This window comes from Solea solea, chromosome 16 (assembly GCF_958295425.1).
Source record: "Solea solea chromosome 16, fSolSol10.1, whole genome shotgun sequence".
In the NCBI taxonomy this organism is placed as follows: domain Eukaryota; kingdom Metazoa; phylum Chordata; class Actinopteri; order Pleuronectiformes; family Soleidae; genus Solea; species Solea solea.
This window is the reverse complement of record NC_081149.1, coordinates 6,814,557-6,834,160: the sequence shown is the minus strand read 5'-3', so window position 1 is coordinate 6,834,160 and position 19,604 is coordinate 6,814,557. Positions and strand designations below refer to the sequence as shown.

General features: G+C 39.7%; 2 protein-coding genes across 3 annotated transcripts; both read left to right on the top strand.

Moving 5' to 3' along the window:
* Window positions 1-103: 103 nt before the first annotated feature.
* LOC131476092 (angiopoietin-related protein 2-like) lies at window positions 104-6,748 on the top strand. Of its 2 annotated transcripts, XM_058654577.1 has the most exons (7): window positions 104-324; window positions 1,491-1,988; window positions 2,378-2,518; window positions 2,625-2,832; window positions 4,229-4,422; window positions 4,742-5,012; window positions 6,398-6,748. In XM_058654577.1, exons 2-7 carry the CDS (start codon window positions 1,509-1,511, stop codon window positions 6,580-6,582), a joined length of 1,479 nt encoding a protein of 492 aa, XP_058510560.1. In that variant the 5' UTR covers window positions 104-324; window positions 1,491-1,508; the 3' UTR covers window positions 6,583-6,748. The 2 variants fall into 2 exon arrangements, with proteins under 2 accessions (XP_058510560.1, XP_058510561.1); XM_058654578.1 differs by lacking the exon at window positions 104-324 and having other exon boundaries at window positions 1,297-1,988.
* A 233-nt stretch (window positions 6,749-6,981) lies between these two features.
* LOC131476091 (hemicentin-2-like) lies at window positions 6,982-17,222 on the top strand. The gene is made up of 10 exons (XM_058654575.1): window positions 6,982-7,151; window positions 8,806-9,087; window positions 10,087-10,413; window positions 11,050-11,349; window positions 11,472-11,720; window positions 13,341-13,658; window positions 13,893-14,129; window positions 14,866-15,093; window positions 15,842-16,105; window positions 16,217-17,222. Exons 1-10 carry the CDS (start codon window positions 7,115-7,117, stop codon window positions 16,393-16,395), a joined length of 2,421 nt encoding a protein of 806 aa, XP_058510558.1. The 5' UTR covers window positions 6,982-7,114; the 3' UTR covers window positions 16,396-17,222.
* Window positions 17,223-19,604: the final 2,382 nt, after the last annotated feature.

Below are 19,604 nucleotides of genomic sequence, written 5' to 3'. Positions count from 1 at the left end.
GAAAAGACACACAGTGATTGCTCAAAATGAGCGGCACCGTTTGGACAGTTAGTAATTAGTTGTCTCCGTCCTCAGAGATCCTGGGACAAACGTACTCCCTGGGGACAAGGAAGGAGGTGGAAGACATTTCAGTTTTTACTTAAAATTAAGCCGCAACCTGAATTTATTTGCTTTTGAAACGAGACCAAGACATTTGGAAGAAGACGCTCATTAACGTGAGCGTCTAATGATGTGATTTTTAAAATCTGTGCATCCTGGAAGATTTTTTATTTATTTTTTTTAACCTCAAAGCGAAGACGTCCAAAACACTCTCCGGGTTCCACGGTGAGTAATGAATGATCTCTCTATACAATATCCTCTTCTTTAATATAAATACCCTTGAACTGGTCATTATACTATACATATACAGTATATACTCAGTTGGTTCCAGGAATCATGTGACCTTCTCCTGCAGGTTGTGTCAAAATAAGACGTTCAAAATGTGGATTTCTACAGTTTTTCAATGAGAACATTGCAGATGTTTGTCGGTGTCGACTTGTATGGACTCATGTTTATGGTATTGACCGTGGCTGGATGAGGTTGGATGAGGTTGGATGTGGTTGGATGTGGAGCTGACCCGTCTGTTGACTGTGAGATGGAGGTGTGTGTTGACACTGGCTGGATTGTGTTGACTGTTCACCCATCACTGTTGACCTCCAGCCAGTGGAGGAAACGTGTGTGTGTGTGTGTGTGTGTGTGTGCTCTGACTTTGTGAGGAAACATCTGGTGAAGAACCCACAACACACACACACACACACACACACACACACACACACACGAGCACACCAAAGTGTGTGTTTTTGTATGAAAGTGTCATAAATGTTCCTAAACAACTTATCCTCACTCTACTACTATTATTATTAAGGCTACTATTATGGTTACATTTCATTTCATTCAATCATTTTAATTATACGTGTAAAAATACATTTTAAGTTACATTTCTATTATTAAATATGAAACAATATAGATATTAATCTAAACTATTCTAACAACTGGAAATCCTTTTTAAAACACTTAATGTTTTAATTATTTAAATATGTTTAGTGATACAATATATAGTTTGCATTTGCTTTTACTGTATTAACATGTTTTTGATAAAATGATTTAATATAAGCATGTTTTCTTCTGTAAATTTAAATTACATTATAAGTTATTAATAGTTAAAAGTTGTTTTTTTTTTAAAGTAAAAAAAAAATATTTTGGGGTGTTGCCGTTTTATAAGAGATAATTTTTCTGACGTCATCAGTGGGTAGATTATTACCAAAATTGAATGAACTCAAACTTCGGTGATCGCCTACCCATCATACATTTGTTTAAACTGATCTGTCAAAAACTGTAGACAGGAAGTTGAAGGACACACACCAGTGAAAACATAACGTCCTTGGTGGACGTAACAATGTCATTGTCCTTCCTGCAGTTCTTCTAACCGTGTCCTCTCCTTCACGTCTAAGGTGTCTTCACACAAATTCATGGAGAAGACACTGACCATAGGTCTGACTCTTTTTCTCACACTCTGCGTGGACGTCCCAGCAGCTGGAGGACGGAAGGATGGAGCGGACGTGGACAACAGTCAGAAACGTTCATCGCGATCCTCGGGTACACATGGAGGCCGCTGCTCCTACACCTTCATCGTCCCACAGCAGAAGCTGACTGGAGCTCTGTGTCTCAACACGCAGTCCGCTGCCGCAAACGCCTTCAACCAGTCTGAGGTGGCAGTGCTGCGGGCGGAGCTCAGGAGACAGCAGGAGCAGCTGGAGAAACTGCGGGGTCAACTGGACCAGGAGGGGGCCCTCGTCATGGAGGTACGAGCCCTGCGCAAGGAGAGCAACACCATGAATTCTCGCATCACCCAGCTCTACGCGCAGCTGCTGAACGAAGTCATCAACAAGAAGGACCAGGCCCTTGAGCAGCGGAGGGTGGAGAACCTCCTGTTGAACGCCTCTACACAGGTGAGTGGAGACCTCCATCCATCCTTCTTCTACCGCTTTATCCTCCACATGAGGGTCGCGGGGTCCCATCACAGGACATTCACTCTCACATTCACACCAATCAATTTTGGGCTGTCCCACTTTGCCTACTCCTGAGTGCAGACTGCTGATGTTTGATTCATGTCCAACTGCTAATCTGTGCTGCCTGGTCCCAGTTCTTAATGTTGCTGGTGAACATCCCTTCACCCTTTCCTTCCAAGTGTGTTTGAGAACCTATGCTGCTTTTATTTAGCAATAAAAGCCCCCAGGTCCACTTTGCCTTGGACTACCAAAGTGCCTTGAAAAGCCCCTTTTCATGTCATCTTCATCAAACTCCCCCTTTGTCTCTTCTGGTCGGTGGATCATCTCAGGCACTGCAGGTGTCCAGTTATTACAGGGAGCTGGAGAAGAAATATGGAGCCCTCACGTCCATGATGAGCTCCCAGAACCAGTTCATTGCTCGCCTGGAGAAGCAGTGCCAGTGCAGGGACTCCAGCCACCAGTCCTCCGTGGTAGGGATCAAATCACAGACTCCAGATTGCGAAAGAAAAACAATGTCTCCTGGTTTTGTACAAAAGAGCTGAGGATGTTTTGTTGTTTCTGTGTCGGTTTGGACAGGTGGTGACTGAACCGCCAAAAATCCAGCCCAACGTACATCGTAATTACAGCTCTGAAGCCAACGAAATGACCAATGATGTTCAAAGGGACCAAAGTGCTCCTCCACAGCAGCAGGAAACTACAGGCAGAGTTCATTCCCTGCCCAGAACTACAGCCAACACTCCGACTGACCCCCCTTTCATTAGTTTCCCTGTCACAAAGACTCCAGGTACGTCTTTGGTCGTCTTTTAAAAGGGTTTGTAGAGAATCAATGAACTATCCAAATCATACAGAAGCAAAATGTCAAATGAGGCAGACCTTTGCAACCACTTATGCTGCAGAGGTGAGGAAATGAGGTTGATGGTTAACCATATCCTGGTTAAGAATGAGGTCATGTGTGAGAACAAATTCTGTTTTTTTTTCTTCCTATCCTTTCATCTATGTGATCTGCTGCCGGGCAGAAAAGTCTTCTTCCTCAAATACACGTACGCTTTAAAAGATGTAGACATGACACGTGTGACGCAACAAGTCAAACGGTCACATTCAGTCATGATTATACACTAAATATCATGTGTTTCCTTCAGCAGAAAAGTAAAAAATAATGCGGTTTGTATTCTAATACGTATGTGAGTCGGTAAGTAAGTAGGTAATTATGTTAGTAAATAAATAAGTACTTCCTTATGTATGTATTAAGTATGTAACTAAGCTAAATGTTGGAGATTAACACGTGTTTTCTGGATTTTTAAGTCTTGTAGTGGAAAAACATGGCACTTTTCTCTAGAGTTTGAAGACAGGCGAGAAGATGACAAACCTTCCGTCAAGAGTTATTTCACAGCTCTGATAAACAGCACAGGCTGATGTCAGTGACCCGCTGGCAGACACCCTCTCAACGGGAATGTAAACATGTGTAAACAATGTCGAGAACAGCTCTTATCAGAGCAGAGGCGGCTTTATAATGAACATACACACACAAACAAGCACAGTGACCACACTGCAAATACAAACCTGCTCAGCTGGAATGTCTGCCATGACAAAGAAGAGCATTTAAATAGTTAAAACAAGACTAATATGTGTGTGTGTGTGACTCAACGGCGCGCAGAAGGGCTCTGATGAATGAATGTGTGTGTTACGCACTCTCTTTTAGGAACAGTCTCTGAGGTTGTTATCACTCAAGAATCCCCCTCACCCCCCTGCACCTCTGTGTATACATGTTCTCCTCAGGGATCACTCTATCTCTGTGACACGAGACAATAAACATGTGTCGGGAAAACATTCTTGAGCAGATAAACTGAAGCCGCAGTGATGAAGTGAATCTCCCTGACTCCAAAATAAACAAAATTCCCAAAACTGGTGTTTTTTTTCCTGAGGCCAAAAAAAGTGACAAAGCTTCAATTAAATTCAGTCCAGCCGCAGCCTATGGTCAATTGGAAGGACATTGGGCTTGCCAATGGAGGGTCAGCAGTTCAAATGTCCCTGAGCAAGGATATTTTCTCTAATGTATAAACAGGAACAGTTCATGTAAACATAGTTTTGCAAAAACACATTTACTTGCATACATGTCATAATGTTACAAATCTGTATATTGTCATTTGCAGTAGTTATATACATGTTTTCTCGTGATTCAGGACCGTGGCGGGACTGTCAGGGTGTGCTGGAGTCAGGTGAGACCACCAGTGGGATTTACCTGCTCCGCCCACAGAGCGCTAACCGCCTAATGCAGGCCTGGTGTGATCAGAGTCAGGCTCAGGGAGGCTGGACCGTCGTCCAGAGGAGACAGGACGGGTCGGTCAACTTTTTCAGGACGTGGGAGCAGTACAAGGTGATTTCACCCATTAAGAATGACACACTTCCCCTTTACCGAGGAGCCAAACAGGGCCTTCCCTCTTTCCTTCCTTTTATTTGCTTTAACAATTGTACCTTTAGCTATCTTGCTACGCCGATGTCCAATCCAGCTGCCTCTCTCCCCGTGGTTCTCAGTATTTTTGATGAATTTGGATCCTATTCAGGTTATAAACTTAATTTCCACAAAAACTCTCTGGCCAAAAGTATTCCCCTTTAAGTATGCTACAGATGGATTTAAATATTTGGGGGTGTTTATAACTAATCCGAGAAACACTGGTCTCTCTGGTGTTTTACAGCAAGGTTTTGGAAACCTGGACGGAGAGTACTGGCTCGGCCTGGAGCATCTCTACTGGCTGACCAAACAGGCTAACTACAAGCTGCGGGTGGCTCTGGAGGACTGGCAGGGCCGCCACGTGTTTGCCGAGTATGACAGCTTCCGCCTGGAGCCGGAGACTGACTGGTACCGGCTGCGGCTGGGACAGTACCACGGCAACGCGGGGGACTCGCTCTCGTGGCACAACAACAAGGCCTTCACCACTCTGGACCGAGACAAGGACAGCTACACAGGTTTACTCAGCTTCTGTTTTGGTGTCTGTCGCTGTTTGCAAAGTGTCTTGATTCCAGAAGGATTCTTCTGATTGGAATTAACAAGTCCATCGTTTACATGGACACAATAATGAATTGATTGTGACACGATCAGCCAAAAGAGACGATTTCCTCCACGTCTGTGTGACTCTTTCTCCCAAACAAACTCAGTTGCTTTCACAATCTTTTCACAAGTCCTGATTCTAAAATGTGGTGCTGAGTATTTCTTTCTCTGTGAAGCCCCAATCAATTTCAACTTTATTCTCATAAAATTACAACTTTTTTCTCATAATATTAAAACTTTATTCTTGAAAGATTACGACTTTATTCTCAAAATATTACAACTTTATTCTCGATATTTTACAAATTTTGTTCTCGAAATATTACGACTTTATTCTCATGATGTTACGACTTTATTCTCATGATGTTACGACTTTATTCTCATAAAATTACGACTTTATTCTCGTAAGACTTTATTCTTGAAAGATTACGACTTTATTCCCAAAATATTACAACTTTATTCTCGATATTTTACAACTTTATTCTCGAAATATTACGACTTTATTCTCATAAAATGATGACTTTATTCTCATAAAATGATGACTTTATTCTCATAAAATTACGACTTAATTCTCATAATATTATGACTTTATTCTCATAATATTGCTACTTTATTCTCATAATATTATGACTTTATTCTCATGATGTTACGACTTTATTCTCATAAAATTACGACTTTATTCTCGTAAGACTTTATTCTTGAAAGATTACAACTTTATTCTCAAAATATTACAACTTTATTCTCGATATTTTACAACTTTATTCTCGAAATATTACGACTTTATTCTCATAAAATGATGACTTTATTCTCATAATATTGCGACTTTATTCTCATAATATTATGACTTTATTCTCATGATGTTACGACTTTATTCTCATAAAATTACGACTTTATTCTCGTAAGACTTTATTCTTGAAAGATTACGACTTTATTCTCATAATATTATGACTTTATTCTCATAAAATGACGGCTTTATTCTCATAATATTGCAACTTTATTCTCATAATATTATGACTTTATTCTCATATTAACACTTTATTTATTGGGACTTTATTCTTTTCATGTTCACGTTTCAGAACGTGGTGAACTGATATTAAATGGAACGCAGCAATATTTCCACACATAAATGAAGGCATAAAACATGTCCTCCAGACCTTCCGCAACTGATTCGTGCTGCATGGGAGGGGAAAAACAAAAGCAAATTGGGTCCCTTGCACCATGCGGTGTGCAGTTAATGCAGCTTCTGTTGTCATAGTGACTTTTCCTGTGACTCACTGCTTGTTATCTTCTTCTTGTCTGTTGCCAGGCAACTGTGCGCACTACCAGAAGGGAGGCTGGTGGTACCACATGTGTGCTCACTCCAACCTGAACGGCGTGTGGTACCGAGGCGGACACTACCGCAGCCGCTACCAGGACGGGGTCTACTGGGCCGAGTTCCACGGGGGGTCGTACTCGCTGAAGCAAGTTTCCATGATGATAAAACCTGTATAACATAGAGCTGTGATGTCTGTTTAATAAAAATGTGTCTTTACATGGTGACTGAAAGCCACTCAGTGTCACGTGTATCGACTAACATTTGTTAGTGGGGGGAAGTTACCGTCTTTGTTTTGCAATTTCCTGACGACATTTTCCAATTTGCCAAGTACTTTTTTTTTTTTTTTTAAATAAAACTGTACCAAATTAGCTGGTGTATGAGAGTTATTTTGTTTTGTTTGAAAAGACACACAGTGATTGCTCAAAATGAGTGAGGAGGGAAAATGCCACCAACGGTTACTGCCCATAAGAGTTGTGGTTGTCATGTCATGATTTTGCGGTTTCCTGTCAACTGGGGCGTTGAACTTCCCCTTGAATTCCCTCCTATGCTTTTCTCTTGCTATTGCTCATCTAACTGTGTGCTACAGGGTCAGTGTCATCAGAGCCAGAATCAGTCAAGTCCAGGTGCTGGAGCTGGACGTCCTCTGGACTATCCTGAGACGCACTTCCCTTCCTCCTCCTTCCCGCCAACACCACGCTGCCTCTCAGGATGCTGCATCTTCTCATGCTCGCGTTGTTTCTCGGCGGTGAGTGACACTGATGCTTCACATGCAGCACCTCGTGTGTCAGACTGTTAGGTGTTACATGTTGTCGTAGGAATAAACTGAAAACAATAAAAACCTTACAATAAAATTACCCTTTTATTGTAAATTCAGATTTAGGGTAGGTTATTTGTAAACATAGCGGTTTTTGCACATTGATAGTATGCCCATAATATGTCACTATTGCTATTCTTACAAGTTTTATTATTTTAAGTGTTAAAGATTAGCATTAATTAATTTATTTATTTTTACAATGAGGCAGTTTGAATTGGTTATGACCCATAATAGTAATTAGCCATTTTTAAGTGAGGAAGGTATAAAATGGTGGCTGATGGAGGAGACAAAGTAACCAATCGAGGTCTGATGCTTCACAGTATGGATACATAGGATCTCACTATTTGGCATGTAGAAAAAACATTATTAACTTATCTTTATTCAGTTATTTACAGGCATTAATAACCTAAATAATAACATATGAATAAACTATTTGTAGATTTATAAGTGTAGTTTTATTGCAAAGAAGTCATGACAGTAGTAAACGGATATTGCCAAATAGTGAGACAGTATGGATGTATAAAAACCATCAGAATGTATTCTGTATTCCTTATTATTATTGTTATTCTTTATTCAATCATTTAAACAGGTTTTAATGACCTAAATGAATGACCTATTCATAGATCACTGATTAGGGTATTATTGCAGTACTATTGCAAGGTAGTGCCTAAATGATTTGTCAAATAGTGAGACAGTATCAGTCTGTAAAACCATCATGACTTATCTTAATCCAATTATTTAGACCTATTTATAAGCCATTTATAAGTTAAGTTTTTAAGCAAAATAGTAGTGATGGAAGTAAAACGATTCTTGTCAAATAGTGAGACTGCAGCAATGTGTAAAAACCATTGTAACTTGTCTTTATTTTATTATTTACAAGAATTCACCTGAGTAAGAACCTATTTTTTCTTCGTTTATAGATCATTTGTAAGGGTACGCTAAGTAGTATCAATGGTAGTAAAAGGATCTTGCCAAGTAGTGAGACAACATCAATGTTTAAAAACCATCATAAATGTATTTTATTTTATTATTTACAAGTGTTTACGTCCTAATTAATAACCTATGTATAAACCATGTGTAGATCTTTTATAAGGGCAAAAACGTAGTGACAGTAAAAGGATTCTTTATTAGTGTTATTGAACAAGCAATACATTATGTCGTGCACTGTGTTTTAAAAACCAGAGAGAAACACAGAAAAAATGACGGCTGTAAATAAAACTATGAGCCTCAAAGAGGGAGTGGAAGGTGTGATAATGTGGCCAAATGATCTGCTGCTCACTGTTTGACGTGATGTGTGAAGCAAGTGTGAAGCGGTTTGCAGCAGCTTTTTCTGAACGGAAACTCACTTTCTACACGTGGAAGTTGCTGTCAAAGTTTAAAGCAACAGAGTGAAACTTTTACAACGTCTGTAACCAGGAAATTCTGGGTCTGCACGGTCTGCTAATTCATTGTCTTAAATCTAGCCTGAAAACAGTACCTGTTTGCCACTGCGTTTGAATATGAATGAATGAATGAATGAATGAATGAATGAGGCTTATTTATGGTTGTTTTTCTGTTTTGTTTTGTTTTTTTTGTCCATCGACAGACGTGGACAGCACATGTTCTGAATCCAAAACAACTCTCAGACTGGTTCCACTTGAGGTCTTAGAAGAATATGGCGGGGAGGTATTGGTGAACTGCACCAGTGAAGATGGAATCCATGATTGGATGTACTGGAAGCACGGAAACAGAAAGTCCAACTTGACAGAGGAGGATTTCACCTCCTGGACACTGTCTCTGTCCGAGTGGAACGTGACGACGGCCAAGTGCATCCTGATGCTCCCCGGCGGGATTGAATGCAGCGAAGACCTCGAAATCACTCTGTACAGTAAGTTTACCTGCAAATAAATACAAACACAGCACAGAGTCGTGGTTTTTGTATCTTTATTGTCATACCATGTAATATATATGAAGAAAAGTATATAAATACACATATTTATACTGTAGATATATATATAGTATATTTAATATACTATATATATACACACTTATATATGTACAATATATATACACACTTATATTATACAATATAACAACTGTATATTAACATGCATACAATATAAATACACTGAATATACACACATACAGCATGAATATGCATAGATGCAGTATAAATATACTTTATACACACACACAGTGTGAATATACTGTATACACACATATACATACACACAGATACAATATAAGTATACTCTGTACATATACACATATAAATATGCTATACACACAAATATACTAATATACAATACAAATATAATGTACACACGCACACATTTATACTAATATACAATATAAATATACTGTGTATACACACACATACGTATACACAGTACATATATACATACATACATACAGTGTTATATATATATATACATACATATATATACATGTATTCAGACTCTTAAATTGATTTCCTGAATGGCATGTCATAATAAATATATGTGTGTATATATATATATATGTATACACAATATCCTGTATATACTGTACATATACAAACATATATATATATATATATATATATATACTCATACACAATATCCTGTATATACTGTGCATACAAATATATACTATAGAAATACACAGTATATACTCCTGTATAAGTATATATACCCAGCATATACTCATTTGTGCACATATACAGTATGACTATACTATCTACATTAAAACATTGAATTAATATAACATGCTTCGTGTTATCACAGATGTTCTGTTACAGGAAGAGAATAACGTTCCTGAAGAAGCAAATACACATTGAGCTCATAATTAAACGAAGAGTTGCAGAGTTGGTGATCTGTGGCGTCTGCTTTTGTTTCCGCTCTGACAGAGAATCCAGACTCGGTCACCTTGTACCCCACACAGTACGTCAACAACCTGGTGGAGGGCACGCTGTACGAGCTGCAGTGTGACATCGTCGAGGTGGCTCCCATCCAGAATCTTACCATCCGCTGGTACAAGGACAATCAGGTGGTGAGGACAGAGACCTTCACCTCCAACACAACCAGAACACCTGTGAGCGAGTCATCCCTCTTCACGGTCAACATCAGCAGAGAAGACGACGGAGCCGGGTTCAGATGTGAGGCTCAGCTGAACTTTGGGCCTCACAGATCGGAACAACCTGTTCTTTCTGAGCTGCACGTTATTTCCGTGTACTGTGAGTAAATATTCTCTTGTTTGTTTGTTTGTTTTTCATTTCTTTATCAAATTTTCAATCTTCACAATTACGGTAAATGGTCTGTATTTACAGTATGTAGCACTTTTCTGGTCTTGATGGCCACTCAGAGCTGCATTACTCGACAGTTTTTGCCACATTTCACCCATTAACACATTCTCAGGAGCAACATGGCGTTAAAAGTACAAGTATGTTACCAGAAAATTACTCTGGTAGAAGTTGAAGTCACTTTTTTATAATATTACTTTAGTAAAAGTCTTAAAGTACATAACATTTACTGTACTTCAGTATCATTAGGTACTTAGAAGTAAAAGTATTAAAAAAGTGAGTAGTCAGGATTGAGCAATGGTGGCTCAGTATAGTGACGCAAAACTCAGTCAACAATGTAAATCCGTTAAAATATTAGTCCACACGTGTAGCTATGCTCTCTGCGCGCGAGAGGAAAAAACCTGCTTGCACAAGGAGAAATCTTTAAGCTGTAACTCGTTTCTACCAAATAAAATCAGAAGAAGAAGAAGACATGTTGGTATTATGGTCTGTATTTATATAGCGCTTTTCTAGTCTTGATGAGCTGCTTTACACTAAGTGTCTTGTCTTCTTCTTCATCTTCCTCCTCAGATGCTCCTGAGCTCAACGGCACGGCCGATGAAGGTGTCCACGTGGTCCAGGGCGGTAACATCACTCTGGCCTGCGACGCTAAGGGAAACCCCCCTCCTGACTTTCGCTGGACCCGCGACGGAGTGAATATGACGGAAGACAAAAGCTACGTCAACGTTAGTCAAGTGAACACCAACGTGACTTACGTGTGCACCGCTACCAACCGCGTGGGAACAACTACCAAGCGCATACATGTGTATGTGAGAGAAGATGTCGTGGAAGCGCCTGCTGATGCCGTGACCCCACCTGAACCTCCAATTGGTAATTTTTCATGAATAGAAAAAAAACAAGTTTGGTTCTTGTTTATGCTGATAAAATTTTATATTTTTATATATTTTTAAAATTTAAAATATGCTGATTTTTTTTTTGATTTTTTTTTATAGATTGCTCCTTGAAGGTGCCTGATAAAGTGGTGGTGAGGTTTGGAGACCCACTTTCAATCGACTGTGTCACGACAGCCACAGATGTGTTTAGAATGTCCTGGAAAGAGTCAAATGTACTCAGGTTTCACATATCCCCAACTGCCACCTGGAAGATGGAGAAAGTGGAGGACTGGAACATAAAACCTGAATGCCAGGTTTCTCTAACGAGTGGCCACGTGTGTTCAGCAACGCCGGCCATCACGGTCTATAGTGAGTACAAGGGGATTTATTCATTCATTCATTCATTCATTATGTACCACCTCCACATGAGGGTTGTGAGGGGCTGCAGCCAATCCCAGCTGACACAGGGTGAACAGGTTGGCAGTCCATCGCTGGGTGAACACGCAGAGATGAACGACCATTCACTCGCTCTCTCTTTGACATCGTTTACTTGGTAGGCGGGGCGTGGGCCGTGCCTGGTGGTGACAACAAACAAATGCATCGATAGCGACACAACAGACAACAGTGGAGGACGTCCAGCAGCTCTTTTTCGTCCTGCTCGGTTTGTCTCAGGAAGAGGTCAAGCGTTGTATAAGAATAGACTGCAGGAGAATAGACCTCCATGGGATATTTTACACCGATCTTCAAAGAATGAAGCTGTCCTCTAACTGAAACGTAACCATGGCTCATTTTACTCAACCCCTGAATATGACCCATAGGTACGGTTTTTAGCGCATCGGTATTCTTAACTGCGAACAAGTGTTACTGAGTTTAGGGTAAGGGCTAAAAAATAGACGAGTCACAGACAATAATTTAAAAAACAACAGTGTGTGTGAAAGACAAACACGTGCTGATCACACCAAAGTGCAACGCTTTAACCACTAAGGGAACTGCCAGTGGAAACCTCATTGAAGCTACTTGATTACGACAAACCCAAGGCACCAGATTGCTGTTATTTATACTACCACTAGGGGGCACCTCGTAATTCCTGCATGCAACCCATAGTTAACTCTCCAAAGAATTGGAATGGTTGGGGCTGATTATTTTGGTACTATTCCAAATGGAAACGTAAAGAAATTGGAGCCATACTGTGCCGAACTGAACTGTACACAGCTTTAGTGCACATATGGGCAACAGACGGTCCTGGGGACGGATTTTTTGGGCCCACAAACCAGTTTTGTCTGGCCCACTACATCCTCACAGGTGACCTAAATTTTGACTCTTGCTCAGCTCAGGTGACAGATGAATGTCGTGATGTTAGCAGCTAAGATGAGAAACAGAAAACCGAGTGTGCATCTAATTATATTTACACAAGAAGTTGTTTCAGTGACTGATGTGGTAAAACATAAAGAGTCGTGGAGTGCTATAAAAAAAAGTTACTGCAAAATACACATCAAACATTTCAGTGTCTCCACAGCCAGACTTTAATTTTGAAAGTCACAGGAAAAGGAAACATATTTTACAGCATTTACAACATTAGTATGCACGTGACATATAAATATGGGTTTAATGATCATTGTTTCTTTAAATCCTTTTTTTTGTGGCCTTTCACTTTGTGGTCCAAACCTTATCTGCGTGTTTTATGGACTGTGGGAAGAAACCGGAGAACCCGGAGAAAGAAACCCGGTATATATATATATATACATATATAATTATAATATATAATATAGATAATATAATATATAATTGAGAAATGCATTTGTTCTTTGTTCTTCATTTAAAGTATCATGCGTTTGCTTCATCGCTTCTTCTGTCAAAGGACTTCTTCTTCTTGGTGTCATTTTTATGTAGAATTGAAATTCATCCTTATACACAACCAACAGATTTGTGAATGTATATGTACAACATTAGGATTATCATAACCTTCCTGTTCCTTTGCTTAATCCACAGAGACTCCAGACGTCGTGTCACTGTCTGCGAACGCCGATGGTCTGATGGTGGAGGACACTGTGAACCTCCTCACATGTCACATCGTCAACGTGGCTCCCGTGCAGAATCTCACAGTGACGTTGTACCGAGGAAACAAAACAGTGAGCACACGGGGGTTCAACTCCACCATGGCGACTCCAGCCAACGTGTCCACAGACTTCTCATTGATTCCTGTGAGAGACGACGATGGAGCTCAGTACAGATGCAGCGCTGAGCTGCACCTCGGGCAACAAACTGTTCCCGCGACGTCCTCAGAACCGTACACGGCTGTCGTTCACTGTGAGTTTAACGCACTGAACATTTGCATTCAGTTATCTGAAAATCGAATTTTCTTATTCTATTTATGTTATCCTCTATAGTGGTTCTAGTCTCTTCCTTCCTCCCTTCCTCCTGAAAAATTAACCTTCACTTCCTTTGCACACATCAGTCTTAACTCCTCCTCTTCCTTCTCTTCACCGTCTGAATCATCAGAACAGACATGTCATGTTCTGTTTTCCTGCTGTTTACCTGCAGATAAGCCATTGATGAATCATTGTCCAGCCGGTTTCTCTGGTCTGGAGGGCACCTTCAGCTTGGACACGTTGCAGTGCCAAGCTGAAGGCAATCCTCCGCCGACCGTTCGCTGGTACTATCGGGGAAGACCAGTCAATGCGTCTGCGGCGCTCACCAGGGATCACTCAGGAACATACATGGTAGAGCTACTCAGCAGCGTTGGCAGGAACAACAGGACGGTGGATATCACAGTTGAGTGTGAGTACATCGTTCCTGGTCGGGTCTGGATTTGTACATCTGCATCACTTTAGTCCAGCATTGACTCGATTTTGTCCCGACTGGTCAGCAAATAATCTTTAAAAATCAAGATTTCTCTATCAGTAAGATAATAATGATGTTCTATTTATAAATAAACACACATCATTATTTTAGAGGACACATATGAACATGTTTTAGTTCAGATTTGTTTCTCCATAAGCAAAGAATTTATCGTACATGGGATCATTCTCACAGCCCAGTTTGAGGCCCATCTGCGGTTCCTCCAAGGACCACTAGTGGGTTGCAACCCACACTTTGGGAAGTACTACATTACAGCACAGATTAACACGTCATTTTATGCATCGATAAGGTTCTTTAGGTCTTCTTCTACATGTTCACTTTTTCGCCAGAATCTTGACGCAAAACCAAACTAATCCCACAGCTTTGTGTTCCATCGGCAACTGGAAGTGAAGACAAAAGAGGAATTAACTGAAAACGTAGAAGTGTTTGTACCAGTAGTGGCAAACCGTCTTGCAATTCTAGGGTAACTGTTGATGGAAATTTCTGGAACAAACCATATGTCTTTACTAACCTTTCTGTGTAACTATGGTGAAGAAATTCACAATAAACCCCAAACATTACCTACAGGAAATGAACGAGAACACGTTCAAAATATCCTCTAAGAAATGTTCTAGTTCTAATTCTGACGTCTTAAATCTTCACACCTTGTCCACAGATGGTCCCCTGTTCACCTGTGACTCTCAGTATAGGGTTAAAGAGCATGATAAAGTCCAGAGAATGTGTGACCCAGAGGGGGCGCCCACACCCACCATCAGGTGGTTTAAAGGCGGAAACGAGATTGGTCCACCTCAGCACTGGACGAAGCAAGACAGCGGGGTCTATGACCTCAAAGCAGAGAACCAGCACGGAACAGCCAACCACACACTGTCTCTGGATGTCTGGTGTAAGTTTGAATTCTCCCCAATAGGAATCTAACTTTCTTTTGTTATTTTTTTGTGACAGAGTATATATATATATATGTATATATATATATATATACATATATATACATATATATGTGTATATATATATATATACATATACATATACATATATATTCAGATTGTGAGTGAATGTGAGTGACTTTTATTTATGTATATACTGTATGTATAAAAAATATATAAAAAATAAAAGTCACCCACTTCACATGTTGCCCTAACCCTTTTCCATATCCATTAGACAAAGCAAAATGCGATGAAATAACAATGAAAATAGAACAGCAATTTGACAGTCGGTATGGTTGATTATTATGATTATTTGAATCACAATAGAGTTTTTTTTTTTTTTAATATTTCTATTGAGAATGAACTAAAAATATAAATAAAATACATTTCTCTCTGTTGTTTTTACACACAGTGAAGATTTGATGGCGATATTAAGCAAAATACAAAGACGTTTAATAAAAATAAAACTGATTTTCACCTACAGAAATTTCACGATTAAATTATTAAACCCTTGTTTTTGTGCTGACAGACAATTATATCTTTATTTTTACATTTCCTTTTCCACTACCTTGACTGTCCCTGAATGTGTTTCAAACATAAAGACTTAAACATTCAGTATGTTTGTATATGAAGAGTCGATTTGTTGGTCGCCTGTACACAGCTCTTTATTTATTTTTGTTAACATGCCCTCTTTGTTAAAATCCACAGTTGCTCCTGAGATTAAGGAGGAAAACGTCAGTATGGAGTTCACCCCCGGTGAGAATGTGACTTTGGACTGCCATGCTGAGGGAAACCCCGTCCCTAAGGTCCTGTGGAAGAACACCGCTGCTGTGAATGTGATGCAGACCACTGGAGGGCACCATGGGAGCATTAGAGTGACAGTAGCCACGTCTACCAATGCTGGTGTTTACATCTGCGTTGCCACGAATGAAGTTGGGACTGTGTCAAGATCTGTCACACTGCTGATGAAAGGTCACTGATATTGATCCCATGGTGTTGCCATGCAGATGTTGAAATACAAAATAATAAATATTCCAGAAGTTAAAATGTTATTTATTGTTTTCTTATTTCTTTGTCTTACAGGCCAGGCATTTGGACGCAGATTATCTTTCATCCTATGGCCGCTGCTCGTCATTTTCATCATCTTGTTCTTCATCGTCCTGTTCATGCTCTGCAGATGTAGGAAAAAACACGGACAGTACAGCTTTATTGCCGACCAAGATATTCCCTTGATGACAAAGTCTGATGGGAGGAAAGTTTAGGATTATTTACTATCTGCTGATTATGGTAAGATTAAATCACCTCTGGGACAAAAAACTAAAAAATGGCATGCATTTTCTGTATTTTATTTTTTTTCTTCTTTTTAAATGGTACTGTCCCAGTGTTACAGGGGCGTTTTAACAAACTTTGGGGACCTGTATTAAACCAAACTAAAGCAAGCTTGTGGCATCAGGGTTTCCAACCATGGTGTCACTGGAGTTTTCTGTTCATAGCTGAAGATGCATCTCACAATATTGTCATTGCTACAAAACAAATAATCCTCTAATCTCAGGTGGCCTCATATTAGCTTGGGGCCTAATCTGTTTCAATGTCCCTTGCTCTATAGATGTAGAAATGCCTTCTGGGAAGATTACCAAAAATATTTTTCAAGCACAAGTCATGTTTATCGCTGTATACATTTTTTCTGTTGTTTTGTTTTACTTGAGATTAGCATCTTTTTATGAAATTGTCATTGACCTTTTTACTACAGCCTCGGTCACTCTGTACATTTCGATTTACGTCAAACTACGGTTGTAGCTTGTCTTCAGTTAACTGGACAAGGCTGCTCCTTTTCCTAGTATCCAAGCACTGGCATGGGACAGATGTATTTAATGAAACATGAACCTTTTAGCTAGTATTCGGTGTTTCGTGATGTCACGGATGATGACAGCTTCAGCTAGCAGCTAATCGTTAGCACGTCGATTGCCATTCCGGGTCCTTCTACCGTCCAGTAACTTCAAAATATTTCTGTGTCAATCCAGCCTGGTGTTGACCCAGTGTTGATTAAAATTGGATGAGCACATCTTTGAACACCTTTTCTGTCAAAACACACTGTTTTTTTGTGTCTTTTTTTCTGTTTTTGGGCTGAATTTATTGTCAGCTTTACTATCTTGCGTTGCTATGCAGTTCAATTGGACTCCTGCTCTTGTCCCAGTATGCAAGCACTAGTGGGGAAATTATTTTTTGAATGAGTGTCCTTGAAAAGCATGCTTAGCATGTGGCTAATCGTTAGCATGTCCAATCTGAGTCACCGTACCCTCTATTTACTTGATAAATATCCAATTCAGCATACATTTGGTCTAAAACATCTTCATGTTTTTAATCTGTGAGCCAGCTTCTTATATTATTTACGTGTCAAAGCCTTGGGGAGGGGGCGGGAACTGTGGAGCATACAGTATTATGCAGTATTTTGACTCCAAGTCACATGATGTGGGTTGGTTAGTCCATCTTTAACAAAATTCTTTAGTTAGTACTGTATCCTTTCGATTTAAGTCAAATTTTAGTTGGACAAATGCAATAACCAATTTTTTTTTAAATGTCTGAATGTGTGGAAACACATTTATTTATAGAGCATATTTTAAAAACAACCAAGATTGACCAAAGTGCTGTACAGAGGCATAGAACAATACAGAGCATAGTACAAATACATGAAAGCAAAAAAAACAAAAACCCTGAGCAAGGTTTCCATTGTTAATTGGACGCATTAATCAATCCATTTTGCATCACAAATACATTTATACTGTGAACTAGTTATGGTTCCATTTCAAAACAAACTTTTATTGTGAAACTAAGTGAAATATCAACATAAATATTGTTATTTCAATGTCTTTTTGACTTTTTCCTCACCTCGCTGACCCCCAACTGACCAGACTAGACACTCAGTGGCCCACCAAATTGGGAACCTCTTCATCTCTGACTGTGTGACTACTTTCATTATCTGTATGATTTCACAGTATTGACGTGACTGGATCTGCTCTTGGATGTGAGAAAACAATCATCAATAAAACAATAAATAAACATCACATTAAAAGTTATCTTAATTCCACACTGAAGGCAATGAATGTGAGATTTGCTGCAGAAGCAAAACAGGCTTTTCACATGTTAATTATGAGTCACTGGCGAAAATGAATGACTCAGTGTGAACTGGTCAATCTGGCAGCATCACGCCGCTCCATGCTGGGGAATTGTCGCGGCTGATCACAGCTCAATATCTCGCTCGTGGGCACCTCAGCGGGATGACATTACGAAACATTGTTAAAAAAATATAATTAACGCTGCGGCTGCTTTTTCCTAAAACAGCTACACTTTTGTAGCCCTTTATGATGTTGACATGCGTGACCTTTTCATACACAGCTCACAGCACTTTACGAGACGGCAGGCAGCTCCCCCTGGCTGTTACCAGTGTATTAATACCACGGTAGAACATGGTGGAAATATTCTGGCTGTTCTGTCAAAAAACTATATTCTCATCATAAAACTATGCAAAAAAAAGTAGGCCATATGTCATGTTGGAGGAAAAATATCAGGCTCATACACAAATTATGGATGCAATTATCTTTAGCCCACATTTAAGGCAGTTTAAAGGATTCAGTCTTGTTTGTCAGAGGGGTTTTTGTCTTTGGATTTCTTCCAAAACGATAAATGAAATTGTTTTTGTCACTGCCAGAAATGATTCAGTCTCTCAAATATAATTTAAAATATTGCTGTTTTAATGTTGAAAGTGTAGGCTTCACTTGAGAATGAACCAAAATGCACTCAAAAGATTTAGGGCGGTTCTTAATCTGAGTTGACCTGAGCTCACTTTTATCACATTGTTGGATTTAGCGAGGTCAGGAACCTGGGAATTTAAATGGGAATTTGTCAAACTTGATGCTAAAGTACTTCATTTCCTGAATGTATTTTCTCATTTCTTGATTTTAAGTGTAAAATTAAAAAGGCTTGGTGTTTGTAGACTTAAGGCCCTGGTATACTTCCGTTCACATGCTGTGTGCATTGCATATCGCAGACTCGTGCGTCAGGCTCCTGTAGTATCCCACTTCACCATCGGGTGGCTCGCAGCACGCAGAAGTATACCACAGGTGATATTTTCTCATTTCTCCCCTCTTGCGTGGCATAGATCTGGTTACATTGCCATTTAAAAATGACAATTGTGACAATGAAAATGATTTCACTTCACCAGGCCCCTCGTGTGATAAAGTTTGCATATCGTTGCTTTAATATGTTTCAACCATGGGATTTTGCTCACAGTCTTTTACAACAAAATGAAAAACCAGGACACAATTACACACACAAAATAAAACAAAATAAAATAATTCAACATGTTCGTAAGGGTACACTTTGTGTGCTTTATTTTGAAAACCTCGCGTAGGTGGACCACGTCCAGTCCAGTCTGATGTGTGGCTCACTTCAGTGCACTGGCCCTTTAAGGTTT

What these genes read in the sequence shown, in the direction of transcription:
- LOC131476092 (XM_058654577.1), top strand. Translation starts at nt 1,509, where the DNA reads ATGGAGAAGACACTGACCATAGGTCTGACTCTTTTTCTCACACTCTGC. An exon ending in CCAGCCACCAGTCCTCCGTG is followed by an intron (nt 2,519 to 2,624) that starts GTAGGGATCAAA and finishes CGGTTTGGACAG; the next exon opens with GTGGTGACTGAACCGCCAAA. An exon ending in AGACAAGGACAGCTACACAG is followed by an intron (nt 5,013 to 6,397) that starts GTTTACTCAGCT and finishes GTCTGTTGCCAG; the next exon opens with GCAACTGTGCGCACTACCAG.
- LOC131476091 (XM_058654575.1), top strand. Translation starts at nt 7,115, where the DNA reads ATGCTGCATCTTCTCATGCTCGCGTTGTTTCTCGGCG. An exon ending in CCCACCTGAACCTCCAATTG is followed by an intron (nt 11,350 to 11,471) that starts GTAATTTTTCAT and finishes TTTTTTTTATAG; the next exon opens with ATTGCTCCTTGAAGGTGCCT. An exon ending in TGTCACACTGCTGATGAAAG is followed by an intron (nt 16,106 to 16,216) that starts GTCACTGATATT and finishes TTTGTCTTACAG; the next exon opens with GCCAGGCATTTGGACGCAGA.